Below are 10,934 nucleotides of genomic sequence, written 5' to 3' on the forward strand. Positions count from 1 at the left end.
CATTTTCCGTGGGACAAGCCGTCATTTGAAGACACGTCGAAATGTAAGATGAGGACGCCAGTGATATGACGACTGAGTTTCAAGTCGTCATGAATATGTCGACTTGTCGCGAGGAAAATGGTCGTGAAAACGGAATATTTCGTGAAAACGTCACGTCATATGGTGACTTGGCGAGTTGGAACGCGACAACTCGAGGCCCTTTATCGCTTCCGTAGAAGGCAGTATTCTGGAATGAACTTATTTTTTCATGTGATTGGTGACATCTGATTCATGCTGATAAGATAGTGACGCATTTGCGTGGTGTGATTGCGACAATGCTAAAGTTCGCCTGGCGATGTATTTAAATATACAGACGTATTGTTTTGAGCATTCTTAATAATATTAACATCGTAAAGCAAAGATATCGAAGATATGTATCCACATCACAACCACCACCATCATCATCACCATCATGATTCATACCTAGCGCATCAAGCGAATCGTGCCCACAGGGTAAGTGTTATCTTAACGGCTTTTGTACACATTTCTTTGAAAATGAATTTCTTCATCACCAGCTTAAACTCTTCATGATTCTGTACGAAGATTCAGTTTCTCATGGGTGAACACATTGTGGAAACTAAACCTTGGCTCCCATGCAGTTTCAGGGTAAAGATTTACGCGTCTTGAATAGCTCTAATTTCTTCATTGGTTCAGTCATAGACAATAGTTTTCTATATTTTTCTACATTCGATGGTTCAGATCCCTGCTAAAACGATTGAATTGGTTTAGACTTAATCCTATCTTGTAAAAGCGTCGCGATTGAAGTGAAACGTGCAAACTAATTCGGATTATGTGTCGATGAAAATCGCTGAACAAGCAAATCAGAACAGATCGACGGCTAAAATTAGAGTGAATTAGAATTAAACTGACATATTTACGTACTCTCATTAAGCAGTGGACCAGAAAGTATGTTTGTAATAACAGACAGTAGTTAGTTATATCCAGCATGATATGATTAAAAATGTTCTATTTGGGACAGAATTCTAGGTTTGTAATTAGCGATTAATCGTTATATCCTAGGTCGTTATAATGCGGTTCAAACATGCTGATATGACAATGAATATGTTTTTCTAAAATCGTTTGTAGACCCATACTTATAATGATAATACATAATAATAGAGAGGACTTATATAGAATATTTCATCAGAAAAATCAATTACGTTTTTCAACTCTCAGCAGTCTTTCAACTTCCGGGCAGTCATCTGGATATAAACATTTATACGGAATTCCAGAGAAAAAGGGCAATTATACAAAACTAAATTTTGTGTTTTAGGAAGAGGAAAAAGCAGAACGTAAGGAAGCCCGTCTTCATGACAAAGCAGTTAATGCCGCGCTTCATGGACATTTCTTAAAAGCCGTAAATCTAGAGGTAAATTCATTGCGGAAACACCTTAACCCTCCGATTGATAACCGAAATAAATGTGATTTCGATGTAACCCATACTTGCCAGATGTTATTGGTCACCGTGTGGTAGGGTCCTCCAAATCTAAATTCCTAAATCCCCAACACCGACAACAAAATACAAAACGCAACCACAAAATAAAAAGTAAAACCTAACTTGAGATGTCTCAGCAGTGAAAAATGGCTCAAAGTTATGGAACAAATCATGATTAGGATTTTAGAAAGATTCCCATGAAATAACTCAAAAGATTTAACTCTAGAAACTTTTAAATTAAACGATTAGATAATTCCAATTTACTGCTGATCACTCAAGTTTACCCCGTACAGCCCACGTAAAGTTTTGAATTTTCAAGGAAAGTGCCAAATGAAAATGATGGATATTTCCTTTTCGGTGAAAGGATTCACCGGAACTTCAGTGCAAACTGCGGTTGCAGAGCTGCTCTAAGACACCCTTACTGTGTGACCCCATATACAATAATAAACTTAGTAACTACTGGTTACATCAAGGCCGTTGTAACTATAGATAGGAGTGACAAAAAAACGCTTTAACACTACGTATATCAATACAAAACTATGTACCAGCTACCGTGGGAGAAATAATGGGCCTTGAAATTTGGCGTGGTAGTCGTCAATCATTGTATAAACTAATGCAACGGGCATAAACGTTATAAACGGGCATTTCATTTATGGACTATGATGTTGTATCAAACCAATTTAACAGTACATACTATTCATGTAGTCACAGTTAGTAGACTCGTACCTACATCACAAGATAAAGTCCCTTAACAGCTCACGATAGGTAGAACACAATATCCGTGTTGACGCGATGAGGAGAGAATCCCACAATGATAATAAAAAGTCCGAAGATGAAACTTCGAGATAGTAGTTTATTTCAACGTTTCGACTATATCCTAATAGTCATCTTCAGGAATAATGAGATACTACAGAAATTATGAGATATATATACAATCCAGAGACAAAGAGACTAATTCTATTTTAGCGTGTAACTGTTTCTACGTTAATTTTCCTTTAGTTTGTATCATCTCTGATTACTTGAATTAGTCTCTTTGTCTCTGGATTGTATATATATCTCATAATTTCTGTAGTATCTCATTATTCCTGAAGATGACTATTAGGATATAGTCGAAACGTTGAAATAAACTACTATCTCGAAGTTTCATCTTCGGACTTTTTATTATCATTGTGGGATTCTCTCCTCATCGCGTCAACACGGATATTGTGTTCTACCTATCGTGATCATGCTACCCACGGATCGAAATATCGTATTAAAATTCTTCTTCTTCACGTTCCCGTACCTCGTCGCTAGCTTCCGAAATTATGAGAAATGCTATATCAAATCCAGGACTGCTAAAAGTAAAGTCAAGTTCCTTCAGGAGTGTTATGCCGAAAAAGTGGTTCCGCGATCACTTTCTTGGATTTGGAAATACGACTCCAGCTCTGCGTTTCCACCCGGAGCTAACAAGCAACTCAAATTCGCTATAGATCGTGCTAAGGAAGACTGTAACTATCAGTTCTACAAATTCCGTCAATCTCAAAATTATTTGAAGTCACACGTACCGGACCTATTCCTCTGGAAATCGCTCTCCACTATTGTTCAAGGCTCTGGAAAATATCATCAGCACAGAAAGTCCGTGGATCTTACCAACCAACTGAATAAACTCATTGATTCCAGCCCTTGGACTAGATTTAGCAACACCGAAAACATAGTAAATTTGTCTTCAACCACGTTATCTTCTACTCAGTGTCAACTTCTCGGCTACGGTTTGAATTTTTCTCTTCCTCATCAAGATAAACATGTTTTAGACTTTGTCACCCAATTGGAATATCGCAAATCATCTCCGAACAGTTTGGACTATAACTTTATATTCATGAATCTACAGGCTATATGCGATCAACTCAACAGGAACCTTTTTGAATATCTACCTCGTCGATTTCGGCTCGCCCTCCAAGAACTACGGAAGTTAAAGACTATTAAAATATCTAAGGCTGATAAAGGTGGCAAAATTGTGATTTTATATCTGGATAATTATAATGTTAAAATGCAATCTCTCTTGGATAATCCTGGTGTTTATAAGAAACTTAAATCGAATCCTCTTCCTCGTATGCGAGCTAATTTCAACAGAAGTCTTTCGGATATTATTAAACGTTTCCCCTCCGCTAAAGAAACTCTGAATAAGTTCCATTCACGTCTTCCCTCTTTACCATATATCTATGGATTGCCTAAAATTCATAAAGATAATGTTCCACTGCGCCCTATAGTCTCCAATTGTAATTCTCCTACATACCGGTTATCTAAATTTCTCGCGAAACAATTATCTCCGGTGCTCGGTTCGTTCTCTCCGTCGCACCTTCGCCATAATCAACACTTACTTGAACGTATTAAGAATATTATCCCTGGCAACGACAAATTTATATCATTTGATGTTACTTCCCTTTTTACCAATGTTCCTCTTGGACCTACTCTTGATTTCTTAAAACGCAGATTACCATCACTTAACATTAACTTCGGCATTCCTACGGATTGTATCATCGACCTTATCTCTATTTGTACGACGGACTCCTTTTTTGAATTCAACAATTGTTTTTACGAACAGACATTCGGTATCGCTATGGGAAATCCTCTTAGTCCTATTCTAGCTAATTTATTCCTAGAACATGTTGAATCTGAAATATTGCCTCTTTACACTGATATTCACCCTAAAATCTGGCTCAGATATGTTGACGATGTTCTGGCTTTGGTTCCCTTTGACTTCAATGTTGATAACTTTCTTATATATTTAAACTCCCTTTACCCGTCTCTGGCCTTTACGTATGAATGGGGATCTAATAGTAAAATACCTTTTCTGGATGTTTTGATTTTTAACTGTGGATCCTTTTTGAAATTCGCGGTTTATAGGAAACCTACCAACGCTGAATCCTACCTCCATTACTTCTCTTTTACTTCTCCGGATATTAAACTCGGTTTAGCTCAAGGATTATTTCTTCGCGCTTTGAGAATTTGCGACCCCTCATTTCTACCCGATGAAATTCACCATATTAACCAATCTCTCAAAAAACTTGCCTACCCCGATTTCCTATTGAAAAAAGCTCTACTTAAAGCTCGTACTACGCATTTTAGAAATAACAACCTTAGAACTCCGACGTTGGCTACCGATAAACAGCCTATCATTGTACCGTATGTACCTTTCCTCGAGAATTCTAAAGTTTCTCTTCGGTCACTAAATAAACAACTTATCTTTAAATACAATAATAAACTTAGTAACATATTGATTAACAACAAACCGAAAACCGAATCCCTAAACTGTGGAATTTATAAAATACCTTGTAAAGTTTGCGACAAAGTATATATAGGAGAAACAGGTCGGAATCTTAATCAACGCATAAAAGAGCATAAATTAGATGTAAAAAACTTTAAACCTGAAAGCGGAGTTGCTAGTCATGTTTTTCAGACTTCACACAATTTTGATTTTGCTAATGCTGAATTAGTTTACCCTTGCAGCGATAAAACTAGAAGACATATTTTGGAATCTGCATTAATTATTGAAAATTCCAACAACGTTGTAAACCTTAACAATGGTTTTTCACCCCATAATAAACTTATATCAAAATTCCTCTGTAAACTGGTTAAACTCAACACTTGATTTCCCCTTTGATTATTTGTTATTTGTTCTCTCATCAATTTCGTCTCTGACTTAACTTGTATTCACCTTTGTTTTAATTTAAGTGCCCCTTAGTTTGTCTTTCTTTTTACTACTGACTTTAAGTTTCATTTATATTTATACTCACTATTGTTGTTTATAATCACCCCTTAGTTTGCTTCCCTTTAATCTATTTTAGCGTGTAACTGTTTCTACGTTAATTTTCCTTTAGTTTGTATCATCTCTGATTACTTGAATTAGTCTCTTTGTCTCTGGATTGTATATATATATCTCATAATTTCTGTAGTATCTCATTATTCCTGAAGATGACTATTAGGATATAGTCGAAACGTTGAAATGAACTACTATCTCGAAGTTTCATCTTCGGACTTTTTATTATCATTGTGGGATTCTCTCCTCGTCCCTTAACAGCTGCTGCATGTTTTGTTTTGACTTTGATGAAGGGAAAATCCATATTTCTTAAAAAATGGATAAAGGCACCTCAAAAAATAAAGTGGGAACAGTCCCCCTGGTCCCCGAGCTGGTCCCCACCCACTCTCCACGGGCATGAGCATACTGCCTAATTTTTGAATGGTCTGACCAAATTCCATGGCCAATGAATCGAAAAGTCTGGACCTAGTTCTAACTCTTACTAACGACTGTGGGACTGGATACTGGCGTTGTGAGCCATAAAATCACCCGTGGTTTTACAGGTACAACACGAAATATAAAAAACTATCCTACCGAAATGTCCAATATTGTTCCGTACGGTATTCTCCTATTTTGAGTCAAATTCTGATCAAAATTTGATTTCTGATTCTGATCCAAATTGATTGTTTTATTTTTCAGTCACGAGCATCTCAACAACACGCTCGAGCTGAAAACGCACACATACGGGAACAGGCTGCCGCTGCTGGTACGATGCACCATCACCCACCCCACCATCAATTTGGACAGCATGGTCACCATAAGCACCACCACCCAGTACCACCGTGTAACTCCCCATCAGCACCTCCCTTCTACCCAACCGGACAGGTACCACCGCCCGCCGCAGGATATCCTCCTCCGCCTTCTGGTGGCTATCCGGGTTATCCACCTGCTCCGGGCTATCCACCTGCTGCAGGATATCCACCTGCAGCAGGATATCCTGGATATCCGAGATACTAGTTTAATCATTTCAACGATGAAGATTATGTTCTTCAATGACTTCGATTAATTACTGAAAGACGTTTGATATCGACCAGTGTTTTACTGATATTTTGAAGTCATAATACCAGCATGATTTTATGTCGAGTGGATGGATTTTCTAGGTAGGGTCCTGGGAGACATATTTGTAAAAACAATTTTTTTCTATAAATGTGAATAGTAAAAAGGACATTTCGCATGTTTCATTGTTTAGCAAGGAGTATTTTTATCTGTGACAGTGGATTGTGTTTTTATATTTCAAAATCGTAATCGATGTTTTCCCGGGTCATTTGTGGCTAAGAAAACATATCTGTAGATTTTTCCTATGTCCCTTAATGGATCTAACCCTTAGTCTTTGTCACTTTTACCCGGATATAGTTTTGGCAGCTCAAGTAGGGTGTCTTGTTTGTTGAGTATTTCGTATGTCCAAGGAACTGGCACTATTTTTTAATAAGTGATGTAATAGCTATATAAACAACTCTCAACTCACCTGCCATCGCAACTAGTTTAGTTCTCATCAGGTAATTAGTGTCTTAATATGTCATTAAGATTTGGATGAACCAATCGCTAGAAGTTTTGGTCACTAATTTCTTGATGGGAGTGTCTTAATCAACTTGGTTTTGGGCAGTACAGATTTGATCACTCTGTGCCTGCTTTCCATTTTTCATAGTTAAATCTTGTATATGTTTTGGCACAAATGTGTACCTTGGCTTAGCTGAGAAATCAGACCTTTAAGTATGTAAATTAGGTACTGAGAGTCAATTTTTATAGATTAGGTATCTAATCTAAAATCACGGCTAATGATTAATTGTTTGTAGAAATAGGCATGGGCTTTATATTAAGTATGTAAAAGAAAAGTCATTCTATGGCAATCTCAATTACGATTTGATGTAATATGACTAATCAAGAAATATAATATTCAATTCGATTCTGTGTATACTTTTTACAAATTATTATAACACTCTGTGCAGACTTTCCATTTGATTGAGACGTTTAATAAACCAGTATCAATAGTCAATTAATTCAATCGTTCGAATTTTCAGTTTTGCGAAATTAGCAACACCCAAAAAGTTGCGTTGCTAAAATTGTATCAAAACGTATTACAATGGAAACTCTTTACAGCGAACTCGGATACAACGATTGATCGGATAAAACAAATATAGAACTAACTTCATACTGGATATAACGAACTATCGGTTATAATGAACAGATTTTCCGGTCCCGTGAAATTCGTTGTAGCCAGGTTCCACTGTAGTTGTGTCATGTAATGTATATATTTGTATATATTTCTCTCCATTCAACTATTTCAATTTTGCTTGTATAGAATATGAACAACAAATAAATGATTTGTGTAAATCATTCGTCGCTTTTTGTTATTGTTCGAGGTAAACTTCTAAACATTACCATTTTAGATAAGTTTGAATGAAGCCAAATGTAGCAGAATAAGTCGAGTACGTTTCGGTGTCGTGCATTCATATTCAGTTCCGTACAAAGAAGTTTCACGTGCGATCAAATTCTTTTGTCTCTGGTATACCGTTGTTTCCTGGATATGTGTGTGAAAATGGTTAAGTAGAAAACTAGTAAAACGTACGTATCTAAGACGGGCAGAACTCGCACACGTTCTGGCATAAAGAATAGTTTAAAAACCATTACATATACAAAATCTGAAATATCAAAAGTGAAATTTATTATTCAAGAATCGAAAATAAAATTCGCAACGTTTCAGACTGTCTCTCTAGAGACCATGCGTCCGAAATGTTGCGTCTTGATTTCCCTCAAAATATATTGTTCTGCACAAAAATTAGGATTTCCCGCTCACTCGTCTTAGGCAACAATGGCAATACGTACCCGACCGGTACATCTACGAAGTATTCCAAGTATACTCTACATCAAAACGACTGATTCAGTCATTCATTCTTAATGGATTTATAAAAAATGAAATTATCATTATTCAAATATCCGATTTGCTATTCATATTTCTCTAACACATTCGGGTAAATACACTGCACATGCATCGCTCTCTCATCAGCTCAGATTGAGCGTTCTCGGCGCTTTATTAAAAAACGCAACCATATACACGTCGACGCATCATCGTGTTCGCAGAGCATCGGATGAACCACAACCTCGGAAAAAGTATCACTGAAAGTCTCAGACGGTATCTTATTCGCATTTGAGTAAGATTTTGTGAAATATTGTAAGTATACAACTTTTAATAGAATTATTTTCTTATTCTTGGTGAACTACTTTACTTAATCGAATGCAAAAATTGTCCAAGGGAAATGCTGGAGTTCGTAATTTTGTCTCACCGCATAATGATGACATCGACCCTATCGAATATTTGAAAACATATGTGTAACAGCCCTTGTGGAAAAGCAAACAGACTATAATCAAAGGGCTTCTTCAAAATATACATTTATTGCTTGAAAGGAATTCCTGAGCCGATATAACAAAGATTCTACGTACGTATAGTTTTAAAACTTTCTACGTCTTTAATATGAGGAAAAGCTTGTGTAACTTATGCAAAATCTTTATTTCATTAGTACATGATAATTCATTGAGATATCAATAAGTAATTTAAGGGAATGTTACGTGGGGCTGTGCGTTATATGATCTTACATCAGACAATTAGTACGTTAGGTATATACAAGGACGGATATAGGAAAGTCGGAAGGCTTGGGCCCAGAAGAAAAATGGCATTACTCGGATGTCAAATGCCTCTCTCGGGGTTCCGTGCTCGTTTTTAGATATATTTTTGAATAAATACACCCGACAATTTCCAGATGACTGTCAAATTTACGGGTTCTAACGCTCGCTGTCTTGACGAAAGGGCGGGGTGGGAGAGAGTGAGAGACAGCGAGAGACAGTGAGAAAGAGTATATTTTATGTTTATTTCGAGTCGGGGTTCCTTACGTATTTGAAGCTATACACGCAAACATACATAGAACAAATACCTCTCTGAAAAGAAACTACTGACGAAAAGAAGGATAAGAGATTTACCGAGTTATAAATAATACATTACATCGCCAGGTTATACGGGAACTTTTTTTATTCCTGCTATGTTTAGTACGCGTTTAGCATGCCTGCAATCTATTTATCTCTTCTACACCGGGCCGTCGGGCCGTACATATCTCGACGATATATATATATATATATATATATATATATATATATATATATATATATATATATATATATATATATATATATATATATAATATAAAATATATGTATGTAGTCCAGCGATGTAGGACTAATTATTCTAATTGCCTGGTAATTAACATAATCAACTATTTGTACTGCTACGTATACCTACCTATATATATATATATATACATATATATATATATATATATATATATATATATATATATATATATATATATATATATATATATATATATATATATATATATATATATATATATATATATATATATATATATATATATATATATATATATATATATATATATATATATATATATATATATATATATATATATATATATATATATATATATATATATATATATATATATATATATATATATATATATATATATATATATATATATATATATATATATATATATATATATATATATATATATATATATATATATATATATATATATATATATATATATATATATATATATATATAGGTAGGTATACGTAGCAGTACAAATAGTTGATTATGTTAATTACCAGGGCCAGGTTCAGAAAGTTAATCTTTGCTCATTTCATTTGTTGCTTTTATGTGATATTGGACCTACATGTTAAACAAATACACTACAATCAAATATTCTTACATTCAATCATTCTATATTCTATTTCAAATCTAGCTTCAAATCTAGCTTGAATAGAAATGAATCTGCAATGAGTTTAGGGTATATTTCTGCATAAAGAAATAAAAGTGTAACACTCATTGGCTTCCCAGTTTCTGAGTTAGGATTTTATTCCAAGGTATAATCCATAACCAATACAGTCAAACTACAACCTCACTCTTTTGGAATAAGGTCTTGCACCATTACCAGAAGATCAATTTTAAAGAGGAGATATCTTATTTTTGACATTTCTATCTTTTTAGATCAATAGCATAAATCGGTTTTACGTTAGTGTTGAAGATGAGTTCACCACCGCCGGCATACGTGGTCACGGTCCAACCACCAGGCACTAAGGAAAGCCCGCCTTTGTTGAGGGTATCTCGAATCAAGATATGTGGCATCATCTTGTGCATTTGTGGCTCGATATTGGTCATTACGACGATCATCCAACTGATCAGATACGGCCGAGGAAGTGGCTACGGCTTTTGGGGTGGCGCGCTGTTCATTTCCACTGGCGTTGTAGCCATTTTCACAGCGATAAAACTGAAGAGACCGCTTCAAATAACGTCTCTGGTGCTTGGCATTATTTCCGCCATACTCGGCGGTATATGTCTAATTCTTTCCATCATCGCCTGTTTTATAACTCTGGCTGCCCTGCTCGATGTGGCTCTCAACATAACAATCGTAGTATCCAGCATCCTGCTCGCTACCTGCTTTTGCGATTGCTGTTATGTGAAGTAGGTGGCGAATAAATCGAATGAAAAATATTTATGAAATTTTACGCTTTAATAAGTTTAAGCTTATATCTAAGTTATGTCGAATT

The 10,934-nt window shown here is 35.5% G+C and overlaps 1 protein-coding gene across 1 annotated transcript; it reads left to right on the forward strand.

The window, feature by feature from the left end:
• Window positions 1-335: 335 nt before the first annotated feature.
• On the forward strand, window positions 336-7,629 carry LOC141912738 (uncharacterized). Its single transcript, XM_074804105.1, has 3 exons — window positions 336-492; window positions 1,313-1,408; window positions 5,949-7,629. The coding sequence occupies exons 1-3, from the start codon at window positions 412-414 to the stop codon at window positions 6,264-6,266; spliced, it is 495 nt and encodes a 164-aa protein (XP_074660206.1). The 5' UTR covers window positions 336-411; the 3' UTR covers window positions 6,267-7,629.
• The last annotated feature ends 3,305 nt before the right edge of the window (window positions 7,630-10,934 follow it).

This window comes from Tubulanus polymorphus, chromosome 11, assembly GCF_964204645.1.
Source record: "Tubulanus polymorphus chromosome 11, tnTubPoly1.2, whole genome shotgun sequence".
NCBI classification, from domain to species: Eukaryota; Metazoa; Nemertea; class Palaeonemertea; order Tubulaniformes; family Tubulanidae; genus Tubulanus; species Tubulanus polymorphus.

Coding starts and splice junctions, on each gene's coding strand:
- LOC141912738 (XM_074804105.1), top strand. CDS start 412: ATGTATCCACATCACAACCACCACCATCATCATCACCATCATGATTCA. Junction 493..1,312: donor AAGCGAATCGTGCCCACAGG/GTAAGTGTTATC, acceptor TTTGTGTTTTAG/GAAGAGGAAAAAGCAGAACG. Junction 1,409..5,948: donor TAAAAGCCGTAAATCTAGAG/GTAAATTCATTG, acceptor TTTATTTTTCAG/TCACGAGCATCTCAACAACA.